Source organism: Spinacia oleracea, chromosome 5, assembly GCF_020520425.1.
Source record: "Spinacia oleracea cultivar Varoflay chromosome 5, BTI_SOV_V1, whole genome shotgun sequence".
Lineage (NCBI taxonomy): Eukaryota > Viridiplantae > Streptophyta > Magnoliopsida > Caryophyllales > Amaranthaceae > Spinacia > Spinacia oleracea.
Window position 1 is genome coordinate 125695684 of NC_079491.1, and position 21939 is coordinate 125717622.

The 21939-nt window shown below is 36.2% G+C and overlaps 1 protein-coding gene across 1 annotated transcript; it reads right to left on the minus strand.

The window, feature by feature from the left end:
* Positions 1-2584: 2584 nt before the first annotated feature.
* Positions 2585-7338, minus strand: LOC130461844 (protein DETOXIFICATION 45, chloroplastic-like). Its single transcript, XM_056830081.1, has 6 exons — positions 7072-7338; positions 6056-6200; positions 5855-5951; positions 5674-5774; positions 5305-5468; positions 2585-2695 (listed from the first exon to the last, which is right to left on the minus strand). Exons 2-6 carry the CDS (start codon positions 6150-6152, stop codon positions 2585-2587), a joined length of 570 nt encoding a protein of 189 aa, XP_056686059.1. The 5' UTR covers positions 6153-6200; positions 7072-7338.
* Positions 7339-21939: the final 14601 nt, after the last annotated feature.

The window sequence follows — 21939 nt, forward strand, 5'->3', positions numbered from 1 at the left end:
GGACAAGTGTGCATTTCCTAATTCCTTTGTCGCTCGATGCTTGCTCTTGAACATAAGGTAAGAGTTGTCATCTTTATTATGTCCAGAGGTGTTTCTCGGTTTCAGAGTTCAACTGATCAAATAAACAGATAATCATAGCCTATGATTCATCCGAGCACGGCCATGCATTTCACAGTTTCTAGCTCTCCGAGTGGCCTTGTACAACTTTTAAGCATCTCATCCCGATTTATGGGAGGACAATCCCAATCTTGCGATCTTGAGATTAGACTTCGTTTGATAGGTGATTACCTGAGCGTTGCCTTTATAGCCTCCTTTTACGGTGCGACGGTTGGTCAACGTCAAAGTAACCAGTTCTCAAACAAGTAATCTCAAATCACTCAGGTATTGAGGATTTAGTGTCTAATAATTTTAATGAAATTTACTTATGACAGATTTTCATCTCTTACAGTAAAGTTTCATAGGTTTGTCCGTTACTAGTCTTCCCAAAGTAAGTATCTATGCAAATGATTATGACATTGCCATGTCCACATAGTTCAAGAAACAGAACTACTAGTCATCTTGCATTCTAGTCGTCTAACATTTTCTATGCGTCCATCTTTATAGAAAACTCCGACCAGGGACCATTTTCAACCTTTGACATTCAAGTTCACTTGATAGACATTTCTTAGTCACATGACTGGTCCTGACAGTCTATCTTGAATATTTCGTCAATTTGAAGGGACTCATCATTTAATACTAAACCAAGATTAAATGGAATATGAAAATTCATTTCATATATGATAAATGTTCAACCCCAATGTTTTGCAACCATGGGCCTCAAACCCATCTTCTAAAACAGTTCATGGAATTCAAAGCTATGCTTGATTTCCAATGCTGCAATGTGAGTGTTGCTTCTCACTTGTTGCATAGGTTTAGTTATTATGCTTTGCCAATCCTAATATCCTTTTCATCGAATATCTTTTCGAGATAGGATGATAAGATCTTTTGAGTGTGTTTAGTTTGTGATTTATTCTTTCTAGCTACAAGAGTGGTTCTACGCATTTTGCAATGAAGAACCATCAAGTCAGCAGACATGTGATCTACCCAAATTCAATAAAGAACTATTTAACATAAACAACCCTGTTTAATTGCTTCTTAGGCAATAAGTACTTTTACTTCAACTGTATAGGTTGCCAGTGATGCTTTGTTTGGATTTACTTATCCAAGCAGTTCACAGATATGTGGAAGACTTTCCAGCTGTATCTTAGAACATAGAAATTAATATTTAATTTCCCACACAACAACTCATGGTCTCCAATCCATGTTGCCATTTTAAAACACGATGCTCTATAGCTCGTCCTTATCAATGGTTAACTCCAAAGGGTCTTGCTTGATCCTTTGCCAGTGTTTATGCGTGTAGCATCAATATTTAGCATATCTTTATTTCCTTGAATCAAGAACTATTCCTATGTACTTTTTCAAGTACCATAAGTATTCTTGATCTCAATCTAGTTGATCTTCACTTAGATCAATAGAGATTGATATATGTTCGTCATGCCTAAAGACATACGATACATTTTTGGCGATCCTCATATTATATCACACATGATAAATTCTTTTGCAGAATAATTCCTAATTGAATTCTGTTCATGTAACTTTAGCTCATTTAATTTCAGTAGATACTGAATCCAGCTAAATTCTTTGACATATAATATAGGTTAAGAATCTCATCTAGATCCTTTGATGTTTAACTTAGTAAATGCTTATACATAGTTCAAACATTCTTTACTTAGATTTATTCACATGGGTCGAATATCTCCAATAAAGTCTTTCGTGTTTGATTTAGTAAATGCCATTACTTAATCCAAAACATTAATATAAGATCTTTGTAAATAGATCTTAATACCCAGTATGTACACTAGTAGAAAAAACCCTTGTTGCAGCGGGCTTTTAGACCCCTGTTGCAGCGTACATCGTATGCTGCAACTGGGGGGCCTGCAACAAGTATTGACTTGTTGCAGCGTACAATGTACGCGGCGAAAAGTACTTTTTTGCAGCGTACATTTGCATGTACGCTGCAACAAGTGTGTAAAATTAGGCAAAATTCAAGACTTGTTGCAGCGTACAAAATGATGTACGCTGCAACAGACTGGTTTGTTGCAGCGGGCTTTTATTTGTACGCTGCTGCAACAAACCAGTTTGTTGCAGCGTACAAATAAAAGCCCGCTGCAACAAACCAGTCTGTTGCAGCGTACATCATTTTGTACGCTGCAACAAGTCTTGATTTTTGCCTAATTTTACACACTTGTTGCAGCGAACAAGTATATGCCCCCTGCAACAAAGCTGTGCTTTTGGCGGGAAAATTTTAGTTTTATTTATCTATACCTAGGGTGTCTTGCACCAAATATAGGAACCTGTCAACAACAATAAATAAAATATCGCAACCTGTAGAACAAATATAAAAAATAATAACTGGTGTTTTGTATACATATATATATATCCCAAAACCAAAGTGCACGTACTACATTCAAATATACGTTCCAATTTCAATGTACGCATACATTTTAATGGAAACGATTGTTCTATAACAACTAAACCACCTCGATCAAGCGCGCTCAAGCCAATAGTAAATACTTGCGGGTAAAACACTTAGCCCGTTGCTCACTAACCACATCAATTTCCTCACTAGTATAGGCGCATTCCTCGGAGTGTAGACCTTTACAAAAACAGAAATTTCAACTAAGCATTAGATTAAATTCAAATTAAATATCACACTTTAACATTCAAGCAACTAATAACAATGTCCTAATAGTCTTGGAAACTTAAAGCTAAGCATATTAATCATGTAAAAGGTATAAAATGAATTCTTAGGTTATGTAGCTCAAATTTGGGAGCGAAAATGTCATTTTAGCCTAAATAAAACCTATAACGACCCAATGAGCCTTAAATGTGCGTAAATAGATTGGAATGAGTCTTAGAAAGTTAAAACTATGCATATTAAACATGTAAAAAGTTTAAAATGAGTCATTAGGTTCTTTAGTTCAAAGTTGGGAGCGAAAATGTCAATCCAGCCTAAATAAGACCTATAACGACCCAATGAACCTTAAATGTGCATAAATAGATTGGAACGAGTCTTGGAAACTTAAAGCTAAGTATATTAATCATTTAAAAGGTTTAAAATGAGTCCTTAGGTTCTTTATTTCAAATTTGGGAGAGAAAATACTCATTTTAGCCTAAATATGGCCAATAACGACCAAACAAACCTTAAATGTGCATAAATAGATTGGAATAAGTCTTGGAAACTTCAAACTAAGCATATTAATCATGTACAAAGTTTAAAATAAGTCCTTAGGTTCTTGAGTTCAAATTTGGGAGCGAAAATATCATTTTAGCCTAAATATGACCTATAACGAACCAATGAGCCTTAAATGTGCATTAATAGATTCGAATGAGTCTTAGAAAGTTAAAACTATGCATATTAAACATGTAAAAAGTTTAAAATGAGTCATTAGGTTCTTTAGTTCAAAGTTGGGAGCGAAAATGTCAATCCAGCCTAAATAAGACCTATAACGACCCAATGAACCTTAAATGTGCATAAATAGATTGGAACGAGTCTTGGAAACTTAAAGCTAAGTATATTAATCATTTAAAAGGTTTAAAATGAGTCCTTAGGTTCTTTATTTCAAATTTGGGAGAGAAAATGCTCATTTTAGCCTAAATATGACCTATAACGACCCAATGAGCCTATAGGTGCATAAATAGATTGGAACGAGTCTTAGATCGTTAAAATTATGCATATTAAACATTTAATAAGTTTTAAATGAGTCCTTAGGTTCTTTATTTTAAAGTTGGGAGCAAAAATGCCTTATTTTAGCCTAGATATGACCTAGAACGATCAAACAAGCATTAAATGGGTATAAGTAGATTAGAATAAGTCCTAGAAACTCAAAACTAAGCTTATTAATCATATAATAATTTAAAAATGAGTCCTTAGGTTCTTAAGTTCAAAGTTGGGAGCGAAAATGTCATTTTAGCCTAAATATGACCTAAAACGACACAATGAGCCTTAAATGTGCATAAATGGATTGGAATGAGTCCTAGAAAGTTAAAAATAAGCATATAAAACATTTAGTAAGTTTAAAATGAGTCCTTAGGTTCTTTGGTTCATAGTTGGGAGCGAAAATGTCATTTTAGCCTAAATATGTCATATAACGACCAAACAAGCCTTAAATGTGTATAAGTAGTTAGAATAAGTCTTAGAAACTTAAAACTAAGCATATTAAACATGTAATAAGTTTAAAATAAGTCCTTAGGTTCTTTATTTTAAAGTTGGGATCGAAAATGCCTTATTTTATCCTAAATATGACCTATAACGATCAAACAAGCATTAAATGGGTATAAGTAGATTAGAATAAGTCTTAGAAACTTAAAACTAAGCATATTTATCATATAATAAGTTTAAAATGAGTCATTAGGTTCTTAAGTTCAAAGTTGGGAGCGAAAATGTCATTTTAGCCTAAATATGACCCATAACGACACAATGAGCCTTAAATGTGCATAAATGGATTGGAATGAGTCCTAGAAAGTTAAAAATAAGCATATAAAACATTTAGTAAGTTTAAAATGAGTCCTTAGGTTCTTTGGTTCATAGTTGGGACCTATAACGACCAAACAAGTCTCAAATGTGCATAATAGATAGGATTGAGTCTTAAAAAGTTAAAAATAATCATATGAATCATGTAATAAGTTTGAAATTAGTTTTTAAGTTCGTTAGATCAAAGTTGGGAGCGAAAATGTCATTTTAGCCTAAATATGACCTATAACGGCCAAAGAAGTCATGAATGTGCATAAATAGATTGGATTAAGTCTTGTAAAGTTAAAACTAATCATATAAAACATTTAATATGTTTAAAATGAGTCCTAAGGTTCTTTATTTCATATTTGGGAGCAAAAAAGCCTCATTTTAGCCTAATATGACCTATAACGACCAAACAAGCCTTAAATTTGCATAAGTAGATTGGAATGAGTGTTAGAAAGTTAAAACTATTCATATTAAACATGTAATAAGTGTAATACTCTGAGAAAATATGTAGCTTTTCCTATTTGGTTTATTGTTCACAAATCAGGATCTTTGGACAACAACAAATGCTTATTAATCCAAGAAGCTTTTCCTATTTGGTTAAAACCCACACATTATTCACAATCTTCAACTTTTGTGATAATCATAAATCATAATGGACAAGCACTGTAGAATAGAGGTAGTCTAGATGCCTGAAAAACCTATAGCCTGGATATCGAACCTCCTAGTTAGATGAAAGCTCATACCTGACCAGATGCGGCCAATCCATCAGTTAAAAGAGAGACAGCCAACCACACTTGCATACAGATTTGATGAGCAGCCATAGCTAGAGGACCTTGACGAGCAGCCATCGAGGTCCCAATCGTCATAGTTATCAAAACAGCCACAGTTCTTCCAATCAGAAATCCACCTGGAAAAAAGGTAAACATAAGGAAACAGACGGCAATCCAAACATGTACGAGTAACACTTTAAGTAGGTACAAACAATGGCCACTTAAGCAGACTAATTTAAGAAGTTTGTAATGGTGATTATTAAGTAGAAGGTTATTAAAATCAATGTGTTGGATAAAGAATCAAAAACAGAAAATAACCATAAACATTTCTCTGACACTCACCAGATTTTAAATAGACCCCAAACTTCAGATCTCCAAATTTTGGAGGTAATAATATTACTCTCTTGCTAAGAAACCAAATCATCAAGAAGCTACCTATGTATCTGGAGCACAAACAAGCAGCATGATTACCAATATAGTTAAAAGAAAGCCGACTAACAGACTTCAGGAAGAAAGTGCATACTGAGACACAACGGTGGCAGTGGCTGCTCCAGTGACACCCATCTGAAAATAATTTATGAAAAGCGGGAACAGAAAAACAGCTGCAAGATTGGCAACACCTGCATGCAGATCATCAATGTACAGACATAAAAAGTCAAAAAGTCAATATCTACACCTGCATTGGCCGTATCTGATCCCACAATAGAATTCAGTGAAGATTTACCAGTAGGACTATTAGAAAGAGCTAGCTGGCTAATCTGAGAAGTAGCAGACTCCAGAGATTGCTTTAAATTTGGATCTTTAACATCTGTCTCCTCCATATCCTCATCAGCTGAATATTTTGAGTTCTTAGCTCTATGAACGACAGCCTACCAAAGCCGAATTAACTAATCAATCTTCTGTTAAAAACTTAAAACATATATACAAATGGGGGGGGGGATTATACTATTTTGAGATTGAGGCTATCACGAATGATTTATTTTCAGGGATGAAGAAGCTATGCTGACCTAAAAATTATACTCACAAGCAAGAATGATTATCACCCGGAATCTACACTACAACAAACTAATAACCGACCTTACATATCATATGGAAAAATGGTAGTTGCAAAGAGATCATTGACTTCTTGGACTCTACCGAGATCTCACAACTTTATGAGAATAACTGGGTACGACCTCTAAGAATAGTACTTTCATGAAAAAAATTGTTACACTTTCAAATTAGGATGTCTTTTAAGCAAAAATCTTGTAATGTGGAACAGAGATGAAGGCCAAAATATAATCATAACGGGAAGACCAGAACTCGTCATCAAAACATGATTTGGAATAAAGCAAGGGAAGTTAAGCCAAACCAATGAGTCAGTGACAACAACTGTACACTACCTCACTAAGTCTATATACAGGAAAATCTAGCAGAGGATGCGCATAGAAAATAGTTGCATTGTTACATTGATTTATTTTGTCAGTGTCTCTCACATACTCCTACCATGTTAGGCCTAGCTACAGTGACTGGACAAACGAATTGAACAAACAAATTAAACAAACCGTAAAAACAAATTGAACAAACCCTAAAAACGAATTGAACAAACGAATTGAACCCTAAAAACGAATTGAAAAAATGAATTGAAGAAACGAATTGAACAAACCCTAAAAAAGAATTGAACAAACGCAAAGAACCCTAAAAACGAATTGAAAAACCCTAATTCTTAAAACAAAAATCAGGTAAACGAATCAAGCAAACCTAAAAGAGGGGACAGGTAGCCGCGGCGAAGAGGTTGACGGAAAATAGGACGCGAGCAACTTTCTTTCTTGAAACCACCGGCTCATGTTTCATTATCCAATCCCACATCTAATAAGACCACACCAAATATACTTGTGGAAGAAATCAAATTACTAGTCGTCTTATAATAAACAATGATTACATTCATGATACACAGACTACCAAATAAACAAAAATATCACATAAATGGAGGAAAAGATTGGCATTAGAATGCAGAACAATGAAATCCAACTATCTAATGGAACCAATTACAAAAAAAAATTATATATTTGATTTCCAGAATTCCTTGCTTTTCTACACAGTAACTGGTTGCAACATGTAATTATCTTTGCTCAGGAGTTTCTTAGCAAAGGAAAAATAACACATGAAAATGAGATCCTCTATTAACCAAACCATACAATCGAATCTATGAACTGAATCCCCAATTAAAAGCTGACCCATGGTTCCTTTGCCAATCCCCCCCACATAAAAGGCTTTAAATTCAATCAAAACAAACAAATTCACAAGCATAACCAACTCAATTATACAGTAGCTCACACTTTATCATTACTTAATGGAAAAACCCAGTTAATGATGTTCAAATTCGCAGCAACAACAACAACAACAAAGAAAACTGAAATTGTGCATAAATTAAGGTGCTTAAGAGAAAATTTTACCCATTGTTAATTTGGCGACGTTTGGAGTCGACATCTTTGCTCAATCGAACCGCCTTCCTTTTCCGCACATCAAGAATAGGACTCAAACAAACAAAAAAAATTAAATGTATGAATCCACCAAAATCAAGTTCCGCAATTCCAATTGATTAGAAATTGCAACTCGACATCTACAATACCAAAACCTAGTTGTGAAATTGGAATCGAAATCAAAAGGCAGAATGATGATAAAAACTGTACCTGGATTTCTTCCCGGTGTCGAATTCATGTGCATTTATTCGAGTTAGACGATGGGCATCTCTGCGCCAACCCAAACCCTTTTCTTCCCCAATTCCCTTTTCCATTAAATCTCTTTCTCTCTCGCTTCTAAATTTGGCGCGTCACTTTAGGATCTGATTTTTAAAACCCTAATTCTTAAAACAAAAATCAGGTAAACGAATCGAGCAAACCTAAAAGAGGGGACAGGTAGCCGCGGCGAAGAGGTTGACGGAAAATAGGACGCGAGCAACTTTCTTTCTTGAAACCACCGGCGCGAGCAAGCTAAGTTTTTCCTTGGAACCAACGGCCGAGCAAGCTAATAGGTGGCCTCTGGCGAGGAGGCTAGAACCACCGAAGAAGAGAAAGGGTTTTTTTTTGAGGGGATGACGCAGGGAAAGTTAAGGGAGAAGAAGGGAGTTGAGAGTGAGAGATGCTTAATTTGTTTTGAATTAGTTTCAACGAATATTGCAGCGAAATTTTTTTTACCCGGGTTATTGCAGGGGGCTTTAACAAGTACGCTGCAACAAAAACGAGCTATTGCAGCGGGCTTTTAAAATGTACGCTGCAACAAACTTTTTTGCAGGGAACAATTAAATTGTACGCTGCAATAACCCTTTAAAGGGTTTGACCCGCGTTGACCGACTGGTTGTTGAAGCGTATTAACACATGTACGCTGCAACAAGGGGGTTGCAACAGGGGTTTTTTCTACTAGTGGTACTAAGTTTCGCCATGGTCCATCATTGATGAATAATTTCAAATCTAAGTCATTAGCATTTGAATGTTAGTTCACAATAGAGAGATATGTGTGTGATACACATAGGACCAATTAAGTTTTACGTACTCCCACTAAACTTCTTATATATCTATAAGAGTCATGTACATTTTATGAAACTAAAATACTTATTAGCTTCACTAAAATACTATACCAATTCCCAATTGCTTGCTTAAATCTGTACATAGATTTCTTAAGCTAGCATTCATTTCAAGCATTATTTGGATCCACAAATCCTATGACATGCCATGTACATAGTTTTCTTCCGACATTTGACTGAGGAAGATGTTTTGTCATCCAATTGCCATATGTACCAATATACAATCAGTACTTGAATTATAGACTTAAGCATTACGATTTTGCATGAGGTTTCAACACAATCCACACCGTGAATTTGCTTGTAACCTTTAGCAACAAATCTAGCTTTGTGTGTGAACACAATTTCATGTTTGATGGTTTTTATCCTTAAAACAAACTTGCAACCAATAGGTGTGAAACTATTCTTGCAAATCAACAAAATTTCAATTTTGTCATCAAAACATTGAGTATGTTTTATGGCCTCTAACCATTTAAAACATTTGAGTCTATATATGGCCTCTAATCATTTTTAGGGAATCTGGGTTTCGTCATAGCTTTCTTACAGGTCACAAACTCATTAATCTACATGATAATAGTTTGACTGCAAGTTGTAGGTTTCTTTACTATCTAATAGAAGAATCGCATAGCTTCAGTGACCTGAACTCCATGATTCTTCACTATCTAATAGAAGAATCTCATAGTTTCAATGACTTGAACTCTATGCCTACTTGGGTGTAGAACATCAAACAATAGAATATCAATAGCCACTTGAAAGTCCTTTGAATATTCTGTTTCTCTTGAAGCACTTGTAAAGTCTTCTAAGAGATGTCTATTCTTTAAAGCCACTTCTAAAGTCCTTAAAGAATAAGTTCGGATTTTCTGAAGCACTTCGAAAAGCCTCCGGAATGTCCGTTTATGTTTGTTGTTCGCCTCGAAGACTTTCGAGGTCCATTTTCTCCCACTTGTCATTTTGGAAACGAATCTCCAAAAGGACATTATTTCGAGCAAACAAACATTATGTTCTCAAAAATTCGTGGTAGAAACAATACCCTTGTGTCTCATTTTAATAAATCACAATGAAACATATATCTATACTTGGGCCTTAGTTTGTCGAATGACAAACACTAAGCTCCCACTGAGTTTGGCAACTCTTTAGATATATATTATCGAAAAGATATCCTGAAATTACTTTTCAATAGCTTTGACGAATTTGGTTTAGTTTGGTGGTAGTTGAGCATTTTGATTTAGAAATTATAGGAAAAGTCTTTATGATTCATCATTGATCGAATCAAGTACTAATTGACTTCAATCGTTCCAACTTAGATATGCCATATCTTATGGAGCTAGATTGTGAAATTACAACACACAATCATTGATGTTCATTCTTGACTTAAGTAATCATCAACATGATCTGACCTAGATCTTTATGATTTTTTGCCACGTCGATTTTATACTTCTGAATCTTTGGACTAGCCAAACAGATTCAAGTTTATATCACTTTGAGTAAATAAATTTATATTCACTCAAATCCATGTGAAATAATAAAGTCATAAAATCTTTCTTTAGCTTTGAACTCTATCGTCTAGGCGTTCTAACAATAGTTCATATTCTTTGTTACTTTCAACAAGTAAGACTAGCTTGTCTTAAGTTGATCTAGAAATCAACCAACTTTCAAAAGTCCATTAAAATAGAGCTTGTGAATGTTAACTTGTTGATATGGTCTAAGTAACAATGCCAAAGATTTGTGGAACTCAAATCAAGAGATTGATTTGAACCTAGTAAAGTTCTTTAAAGAGTTGTTTGTTTTAATCAAGCATATTGACTCAACCTGTAATTGACCATTTCATTCAAATAAACAAACAAACATTGTTTTTGTTTTTCTTGAATGTGAGTCTTTCTGTGTTTGAAAACAGAAATTTAGGTATGTTGATTATGGAACAAAATAGCCATTAAGTTCCAGCCTTTGAAAGGACTTAAAACAAACTAGATGACCCTACAACTAATGTAGCATTGCCATGCTTCATTTCCTACTTGTAGGTCATTAGTGTATCCTAGCTTCCATTGTTTGAGTTATTACCGAAGTAAGAACCTCAAGATGTATATGATACCAAGGAAGTTTGATTGCTAGGTCACTTCTCTTTAAACATAAACTTATAGGTAGAAACGGAATCGTAAATTCCTTTCATTTGTTCCTCGTTTTCCTATTTCCTGTACCCTTTCTTATAGTCTTAAGAGTTGAATTCTTTTGTGTTGACTTTTATACTTTGTTAGACATGTCCAATGTCACTTCAACAAGGTTCTTACCATTTAATTTATGTTGAATATTCTGTTTCAACTAGATGATCTTACCAGAAGCTTCTAAAGTTCTCTAAGAATCGATCTATTCGAATGTCTAGGGACTAGACTCATTCGAGAATTAAATGAACAAAGATATTAGGTTGTTAACCATTGGTAAAGCTGAGTGTTTAAACTCAATGCTTTATAATCTCAAAACTACATTGTATTTTGAATTCACAAGCACCAATCGGTTTGCCATTCGATTTTGATATTCGAAAACAACCATAAAAGTCGATATAAGAAACGTACATTTTAAATTGCTCACTTTCTCTCATTTCCGTGAATCGTTCTTGGATTCACTATCAATCGAGGAAATTTACTGTTACCTTTCTAAAAGGATTTACTGCAGTGCAAGATATTTAATTATAAATAATAATTAAAACATATATTGAAGCATGCAAAGTCTAAACATTTATCATGAATAATAACTTGAAAATTAAAGCAATCATGCAATTTAAACAAGTTATTAGCATTTTATTCGATTTTATGTGTTCCGGCAGGTGTGAATAAAATGATTCCAAGATCCTAAAACCATTGAAGAATTAAGCACAGTTTGTCGACTCAATCCTAAAACATTTTAGGTAAGCAAAAACCTTTTGCTAATAGTCTAGAAACTATTCTTGGTTGATAGGTACGTCTAAGAACTTATTAGGTAAACCTATCCATTTTGCCACGACATAAAAGGACCCCTTACTTATATCGTTGAGTTTCACCAAAACTAACATGTACTCACAATTATTTGTGTACCTTGCCCCTTTATGACCAATAAGTAACACCTCGCTGAGCGAAAACTATTACTAGATTGATGTAAAGGATGTCCAAGCAAGTGTATATTTTGGCATGGCACCTTTTAACTCAATTTTTTAAGTTTGGAACTTAAGGCTCTTACTATGTTGGTTAGATTTTAAGTGAACTAAAATCCTTAATCATGCAACATAATCAAGCCACAATCTCATGCATAATTAAGACATATTTAAAGCAATAAATAACTTAAAGCATGCATAAGATAAATGTGATCTAGTATGGCCCGACTTCATCTTGAAGCTTCAACTTCAAAGTCCGTCTTGAAAATCTCCGTGGGAGGCACCATTTTCTTCAAATAGGATAAGCTATAATTAAACTAATTACAACTATTTGATGGTACACAGACCATATTTGAATTGAAAAACAATTTTGGTACTTTAGACCAATTACATTCAAATTAATGGTACGCATACCATATTTTCTATCCTATTTGGGCCATACTAGTCACTTCATAACCTGCAAAACAGTACATATACAATATATACCATTCACCCATTCATTATCATGAATGGCCCACATAGCTGGTTAGTAAAACACGTTATGCATCACATAAACATTTGCAGCAATTAATCAAGGGCACCAATAATCTACAAATTATTCAGTCCTTATTAATTCTAATCAAGTTGTTTTAACCTTAAGGATTTGTAGACCTAATGAAGAGTTTATGATTAAAAGGGCTCCCACTTAAACCAATAAATTCATATGCTTTACTAATTTTAAACATAAAAATGTATTTCTAGTCTAACCGGAAACATACAAATTTAATTAAAATTTAAAGGTCATATAAATTTATAATTGAATTCACATATTTAATTTATTTTCAGTCGTATTTAAATTAATTCATGATTTTAATTTTAGTAAAATAATTAGAATAAATGAAATTTATTATAATTATAATATTCAAAATTAAAATCCAAGAAACAATTTAAATTATTAATTTTAAAATTAATTAAAATTACATAAACTGAAAATTTCAAATTAAAATTTTAAAACGATCTAATTGTAACTCAAGGTACGCAACATCACCACGCAACGCACAGCCATAGGTCACACGCACGCAGCCATCGCTGGCCATGTGCGCGCAGCCTATGTGCTGCGTCGCATCCATCGCTGCACACCATCGCAAGGCGCCTCGAGGCATGCTTGGCCTCTGGCTCGCTGTGCGCGCCTGCCCTCAACGCACGCGAGCTTGCGCTCGCTGCGCGCGAGCGTTCGCCGCTGGGCGTAGCGCTCGTCGCACGCGAGCTTGCGCTCGCTGCGCGCGATGCTTCGCACGTTGCCCGCGGCAGTTGCGTCGTGGCGCAGCTCGCCTGCTGCCCACACGCGACTGTCGCTGCCTTACTCTCGCCCTTGCCCACTCACCCATCGCACATAGCACACGACACAAGGCAGGGCTGCTGCCTTATGCTCGTGCACCATAGCCTTGCTCGCTGCATTCGTGCCACATGGGCGACGAGCTCCCTTGCTCGTCGTCGCATGCCCGCACTATACAACACCCCTTAAGGGTAACACGTAGCGTCCATTACTTTGTGTGTGCAAGTTATATGAGCGAATCGCATAAAAATTAAAAAATTTATTTTCAAAATTAATGACAAATTAATAAATCATATTAATTTCATAATTTTAGGGCGAAAAATCGAAAATTTATTAATTAATTGATTTCCGATTAACATGGATTCAAGTCTAGGTCATAAAAATTTTAAATTTAACACAAATTTACAATTTTTATGGTGGTTTTTAATGATAGGTATCTAATTAAATTATTAACTAATTATGAAAATCAAATTAATTATAAATTATTCCAATTTTCAACAAATTAATCATAATTACAAATTAGATTGCATGATTAACAAGGCTAGGCATTCAAACTTGTTAAACATATACAGTAGGTCAATCAAAAATTCAAGATTTATCAACAAGAATCGCAAATATTTAATTTAACATCTTAAATTTACGAAATTTTGCGTTCGAAAAACTAAAACCTCCGATACATATGACAAAACATAAATCATGCGGAAAAACCTTAATGCCAGGAAACATATTATTTACACATAATCATTTAGCATAATTTAGGAGCATACACTTTGTAGCGTGCCCTCCCTAGCTGCGCCCGAACCGAACAAGAACAAGTCGTTAGGAATTCATTGTTTCCCTTTACGGTGCGACGGTTGACAACGTCAAAGTAACCAGTTCTCAAACAAGTAATCTCAAATCACTCAGGTATTGAGGATTAGTGTCTAATAATTTTAATGAAATTTACTTATGACATATTTTCATCTCTTACAGTAAAGTTTCATAGGTCTGTCCGATACTAGTCTTCCCAAAGTAAGTATCTATGCAAATGATTACGACATTGCCATGTTCACATAGTTCAAGAAACAGAACTACTAGTCATCTTGCATTCTAGTCGTCTAACGTTTTCTATGCGTCCATCTTTATAGAAAACTCCGACCAGGGACCATTTTCAACTTTTGACATTCAAGTTCACTTTATAGACATTTCTTAGTCACAGGACTGGTCCTGACAGTCTATCTTGAATATATCGTCAAATTGAAGGGACTCATCATTTAATAAACCACAAATTAAATGGAAAAATGAATTGTATTCATTAATGTGAATGATTAACCAATAATGTTTTACAAAGTATTAAACTCTAAAACTTAGAAACATTAAATAAGGACATCAAAGCCATTCTCCAACATGCTTGATTCCCATAGCTGCACTGTGCGAGTTGTGCTTCGTCTGCGGCAGAGGTTTAGTCAATGGATCTGAGATGTTGTCATCAGTTCCAATCTTGCTTATCTCGACTTATTTTCTTTCAACGAACTCTCGTAGAAGGTGAAATCTACGAAGTACATGCTTGACTCTCTGGTGGTGTCTAGGCTCCTTTTCCTGTGCAATAGCTCCATTATTATCACAATACAGAGCTATTGGTCCTTTGATGGAGGGGACTACACCAAGTTCACCTATGAACTTCCTTAACCATGCATATAGCTTCCTTTGCTGCTTCATGTGCAGCAATGTACTCCGTTTTAGTTGTAGAATCCGCAATGGTGCTTTGCTTAGCACTTTTCCAGCTTACTGCACCTCCGTTGAGGCAGAAGACAAACCCAGACTGTGATCTGAAATCATCTTTGTCGGTTTGGAAACTTGCGTCCGTATAGCCTTTAACAATTAATTCATCATCTTCACCATAGACCAGGAAATCATCTTTGTGCCTTTTCAGGTACTTCAGAATGTTCTTGGCAGCAGTCCAATGTGCCTCTCCTGGGTCTGACTGGTATCTGCTCGTAGCACTGAGTGCATACGCAACATCCGGGCGTGTACATATCATAGCATACATTATTGAACCAATCAATGATGATATGGAATCCCACTCATTCGTCTACGCTCATCAAGTGTTTTTGGGCACTGAGTCTTGCTTAGAGTCATTCCATGAGACATGGGTAGGTAGCCTCGCTTGGAGTCTGCCATCTTGAACCTTTCAAGCACCTTATTGATATAAGTGCTTTGACTAAGTCCAATCATCTTCTTAGATCTATCTCTGTAATTCTTGATGCCCAGTATGTAATGTGCTTCTCCTAGATCCTTCATCGAAAAAAAATTCCCAAGCCAAATCTTGACAGAGTTCAACATAGGAATGTCATTTCCGATAAGTAATATGTCGTCGACATATAATACTAGAAAATCAATTTTTCTCCCACTGACCTTCTTGTATACACAAGATTCGTCTGCGTTCTTGATGAAACCAAAGTCACTGACTGCTTCATCAAAACGTATATTCCAGCTCCTTGATGGCCTTGCTGGGCCTGGCCTTGCGCTGGGCCTGGCCAGGCTTTGGCAGCGTTTTGTTGGGCGCTTGGCTTGCTGGACGCGGGCCTAGCTTCGTGCTGGGCCTTCGTCTAGCAAGTCTCGTCCGATGCTAATTCGTACGACGCACTTCCGATTAATTTCCCGATTCCGGAATTTATTTCCGATACGAATAATATTTAATATTTTCGATTCCGGAATTAATTTCCGTTTCGAACAAATATTTAATATTTCCGTTTCCGGAATTATTTTCCGATTCCGACAATATTTCCGTTTCCGGCAATATTTCAGATTCCGGCAATATTTCCATTTCCGATAATATTTTCCGATACGTACCATGTTTCCGTTTCCGGCAACATCTACGACTTGGATAATATTTATGTTTCCGATACGATCCATATTTCCGTTTCCGGCAATATCATCGTTTCCGAAGTATTCATTGTTTCCCTTTGACGATCTCAGCTCCCACTGAAACCAAGATCTATCGATTCCGAATATCCATAGATGGAGTATTTAATGACATTAAATACTTGATCCGTTTACGTACTATTTGTGTAACCCTACGGGTTCAGTCAAGATTAAGCTGTGGATTAATATCATTAATTCCACTTGAACTGAAGCGGCCTCTAGCTAGGCATTCAGCTCACTTGATCTCACTGAATTATTAACTTGTTAATTAATACTGAACCGCATTTATTAGACTTAACATTAAATACATACTTGGACCAAGGGCATTATTTCCTTCAGAGGTCTCCTATGTTCTATCTTGACTTTCAGACAAGTCAGGCATCTAGCCACAAATTCATCTACTTCATTCTTCATTCTTGTCCACCAATAGATCTTCTTCAAATCCTTATACAACTTGTCATCACCCGGGTGCACATAGTATGGCGTATTATGCCCTTCTCTCATCAATTTCTCCTTCAATTCACCACATTTTTTAGGCACGCACCACCTGCCTTTGTACCTCAAACTTCCATCATCATGGATCTTGAAATCTAATTCCTTTCCTTGCGTAATCTTTTCCTTGATTCGCTCCAAATTTACATCACCAGCCTGATTCTCCTTCATCTCATCAAATATCGACGGCTGGATGGTTAAGGCATTCATCAGTCCCTCAAGACATTCACCACTCACTATTTCTAGATTCAATCGTTGCATGTCCTTACACAGCTGATTAGCAACTACTAACGCATTCACACTATGACTTGATTTCCTACTCAAGCCTTCCGCAACTACATTGGCTTTTCCTTCATGGTATTAAATGTCCAGATCATAATCCTTGATTAACTCCAACCACCTTCGTTGACGCATATTCAAATCCTTCTGTGTGAAAATGTACTTCAAACTCTTATGATCCGTGAATATCCTACATGTCACACCATACAGAGATAGTGTCTCTATATCTTCAATGCAAACACTATGGCGGCTAGCTCTAAATTATGGGTAGGGTAATTGGACTCATATGGTTTCAACTGCCTCGATGCATACGCAATCACCTTTTCATTCTGCATCAATACACAACCTAAGCCATTCTTAGAGGCATCACTTTATACATCTTAAATACCACTCTCATCTGGCAAAGTTAACACCGGCGCGTTTGTCAATCGCGTCTTCAAAGCTTGGAACGCCTCCTCACGCTAGTCATTCCATTCAAACTTCGCTTCCTTCTTCATCAAGGTTTTCATTGGCTTGGCTATCCTAGATAAGTCTTGCACAAAGCATCTATAGTAACCAGCTAATCCCAGAAAACTTCGAATGTCAGTCACACTCTTGGGTGTAGGCCATTCACTAACAGCTTTGATCTTAGCAGGGTCTACTGCCACTTCTTCTTTAGACACACAATGTCCCAAAAATTCAACCTTTTCCAACAAAAATTCACACTTTGAGAACTTGGCATACAACTGGTTATCTCTCAGCGTACTCATCACAGATCTCAAGTGCTCAGCGTGATCCTGTTCACTCTTCGAATACACTAGGATGTCATCTATGAAAACCACTACAAACTTGTCCAAGAAAGCATCTAACACACGGTTCATTAAGTCCATAAATATTGCAGGTGCATTGGTTAACCCCAAAGGCATAACGGTGAACTCATAATGTCCGTATCTAGTCCTGAATGCGGTCTTTGGTATATCGTGATCAGCGATTCTCAATTGATGATAACCTGAGCGCAAATCGATCTTTGAAAAGATTCCTTCTCCTTTCAATTGGTCAAATAGGTCATCTATCCTAGGTAAAGGGTACTTATTCTTGATCGTGACTTTATTGAGCTCCCTGTAATCTATACAGAGCCTCATACTTCCATCCTTCTTTTTCACAAACAAGACTGGTGCTCCCCAAGGCGATGCGCTTGGCCTAATGTAACCTTTCTCTAACAGATACTCCAATTGGCCTTTTAACTCATTTGTTTCTGTTGGAGCCGTTCGATATGGTGCTTTCGAGATAGGCGAGGTTCTAGGCACTAAGTCTATGGTGAAGTCAATAGGTCGATTGGGAGGCATCCCCGGGATCTCTTCCGGAGACACATCGAGGAATTCACTTACTACCGCAATGTCCTCAAGTTGATCTTTGGTCAAATGCTCTAGGTTTCTCACATTGCATAAGAAGACTGGGTTCCCTTTACTGATTAGCTTCACGAGTTCCATTGCCGTGATAATCCCTATGTTCTTAGGCTTACCAAAACGACGATACGACACTACTTTGCCTAAGCTAGACCTCAAGTGAACCTTATGCTTCTCACAATCTATTTTGGCTTTGAACATGGCCAACCAGTCCATCCCTAGAATCACATCTAGCTCTCCTACCTCAAACTCGATTAGGTTAGATAGGAATACGGTCTTGGCTATGGTCAAAGGCACATCCCTATGGATTTTGGTACACCTTACTACGCTACCAGTAGGTATGAGTGTATGACTATAGGTACTCAATTGTTTCAGGCTCTTTCAAACCTAATTTTCCCAAAACGTCTACTGAGATAAAAGAATATGTTGCACCAGAATCAATAGTACTTTAACTAAAACGGAGTTAATAGAAAAAGTACCAGCTATGAAGTCAGAGGAAGTTTCTGCTTCTTGCCTAAATATCACATTCAACTTCCCTTGGGCAACTCCTTTGTTATAGCCACCTCCATTGGCGTTTCCAATGTTGTTTTGGTTCCCATTCTGCTGTTGGTTTCCCCCAGGATTTCCATGGTTCTGGTGATTTCCATTGCTATTGTTACCACCTTGGTAACCCCTTTGGTTTCCACCTCCATTTCCTCCATTTCGGTTCTGGTTATTCCGATTATTGTTCTGGTGGTTACCTTGGTTAGGCTTTCCATTCTTAGAATAGCATTCGTACTCTCTATGGCCTAACTTCTGACAGAACCTACAGGTCACTAGGTTTCCGTCACAGTCCTTTCCAGGGTGATTCATGTTACAGCGCCTACAGTCGTAGGTCCTTACTCCATCCCCTCCAGACTGGTTTCCACCACCTTAGTTGCTGCGATTTCCACCATTATTACCCCTAAACTGGAAATTCCCATTCCCTTTGTTCTTCTTAAAACTCCCTTGATTCTATTGGTTACTCCCCTGATTCGGGTTCCCAACATCCTTTCTTTTCTCAGCACTTCCATTCTTCCTTTGTTGTAACCCATACAGGTGAGAAGCTTTTCCGTACAGGGTGTCTAATGAGGTAAAAGTCTCTCCAGATAGCAACAACTGTAAGTCCATGGTCAATCCATTCTCAAACCTTTGAGCTCTAAGCTCTTCCGTTGCCACCACTTCAGGTGCAAACCTAGACAGCTCTATAAACTTGGAATAGTACTCTGTTACTGACAAACCTTCCATTTTGAGTTCGATGAACTCCTGCGCCTTTTGCTTCTTCAGGTAAGGTGGGTAAAACTTGTTTCTCAACGCGGTTTTAAACGCTTCCCACCCAAAGTTAAGTGTGGCTCTAAAGGCATTCTCACATCGTTGCCACCATAAATCAGCCTCGCCTCTAAGGTAATACACATCACTGTTTACCCTTAGGTCTTCGGGGCAATTCCCAGCTAGGATAAGCTTATCAAATTCTCTCAACCAGATTTCAAGTACACTTGTGTAAAATCCTAATAATTCCTTGCTTTTATAAAACTATTTTCCAACTTAAAAATAAAGGAATTACTAAAGCATTACCTCCACCGTGATAACGGTTAAGGCTAGTACCAGAATTACGCAGCGGAATTTAATGTTAACTAACTTTCAAACCAACTTAAATAATAGTTATTGAGGCCTCCTACAAGTTTGAACCATAACGGCCCAAAACCAAAGTATTGAAAATCCAACAACTCAAAACATAATTAAAGTATAATTTAAATCATAAAGGCAATACGAGATTAAAATATTAAAATAGTTTCCAAAGCACAAAAGAATGCAACTCTCAACCATCCCAAGCTACATGGTTTCGATCGTACTTTGTTCTACAAACTTGCTAAATTAATCTACTCCCAAACAATGCAAGTGCAATGATGGATCATCATAGTGTCATTAAGGCGAAGGTCATGACCAAGAGACATAAAGCACGTAGTCAGCAAAAACTGAGTACTTACAAGGCTAGAGTGAAATAAAACGATAAACATGCATCACTCGCTGAAATACTAATCCACATGCAAAAGCCATTTAGTAAATAACAACAAATCATGAATACAAGACTCGACTCTTGACTCGACTCTTGACTCAAAATTTAATTAGAATAAGCTTCGAACGGGCCAAAAGAAGTTTCCAAAAAGGAAGGGTGTTGGGAGCCCACCAAACACCAAACACCATAATAAATAATATAATGAATATCGGACCATACCGACGGAATTCCAGCGCATAAATTAAATGAAACAACGTCTTGTATCATTAGTAGGTGATCGAGTTTTCCGGCAAGTCTCCCCCCATTGTTCATACTCGAGGTATATACATTCCAAGAGTTTTGAAGCTTGTTCTGGTTGCACTTTACGTTTATTAATATTTTATTAATAGTGAACTCGAGACTCAAACAACATACATACACGTAATAAACGACAACCAAAACAAACTCATTTTAATCCTTTAGGACTCGTGATCAATAAATCAAGACATACTGAAATTACTACCATGTTCCTTTTCACAAAAGGTGAGATTCCACATCATGCATGTTAACATGAGGGTTGTGCCCTAGCACGACAAATCCTAATTCATTTCTTATAAAATATTCCCAACTGAACCCTACATGTGCGGTGGCTTACGTGAGTGAACCCTTCACATGTGGTAAAATAAATAGTACAACGAGGTACGGATAATTGGCTAAAAAGTATGCTAGACATCCCGTACAATAGCATAACAATAAATAATCCATCCCTTGCATGTGAAACAAACCTTACATGCATAAATATTGAACAACATGATTGGCAATGAAATCCATACTCACAATAGTCCCAACATGCTTGTTCAATCAACAAATCAATAATTCCAATAATAATAATTCACATGATTGTCCACCAAATAAAATATAAATCCACCAAGTTCACGTAATATAGTTCACATCAATTAAACAATCACGTAATGTCCCTTGACAGTTAATGTGGTCGCCCTAGACTTGTACGTACCTTGAATACCTAAGTGTAGGGGCCACTTTGCGAACACGATCACTCACGTAGAAATCACCTCCTATCATCAAAATAATGAAACCTTAATTATTTCCATGTTCATTAAATTTCCAGCAACTTTATGAAATATAAAACCTTGACAATAATTAGAATTTAATCGTTCTTTAATAAATTAATCGTCACAATTTGCAAAACTACTCCCTAGTATGCAAACATACTTTTTCCACCCTTAAAATCAAAAAAAATCGACAATTTAAACCTTTTTATAAATCTGAAAATATAATTGATTATCATAATTAAATCATTCATCTAATAAATTGACCCTTTTAGGTCTAGGTAAAAACCCTAACTTTAATTCTTCAATAAAATCAATTTAACACCATAAAAATCAAGTCCTTATTAAATAAATGAATCTGAAAATTCATGCTTTAATAATTAAAATACGCCTCAAGAATCAAAACATGTAAGTCATCACAATACGGTGTTTACAACCGATTCTCAGCATTTTAATTATTCAAAACAAT

What these genes read in the sequence shown, in the direction of transcription:
- LOC130461844 (XM_056830081.1), bottom strand. Translation starts at nt 6,152, where the DNA reads ATGGAGGAGACAGATGTTAAAGATCCAAATTTAAAGCAATCTCTGGAG. An exon ending in TCTTTCTAATAGTCCTACTG is followed by an intron (nt 5,952 to 6,055) that starts GTAAATCTTCAC and finishes ATCTGCATGCAG; the next exon opens with GTGTTGCCAATCTTGCAGCT. An exon ending in GATTGGCCGCATCTGGTCAG is followed by an intron (nt 2,696 to 5,304) that starts GTATGAGCTTTC and finishes GTTTTTGTAAAG; the next exon opens with GTCTACACTCCGAGGAATGC.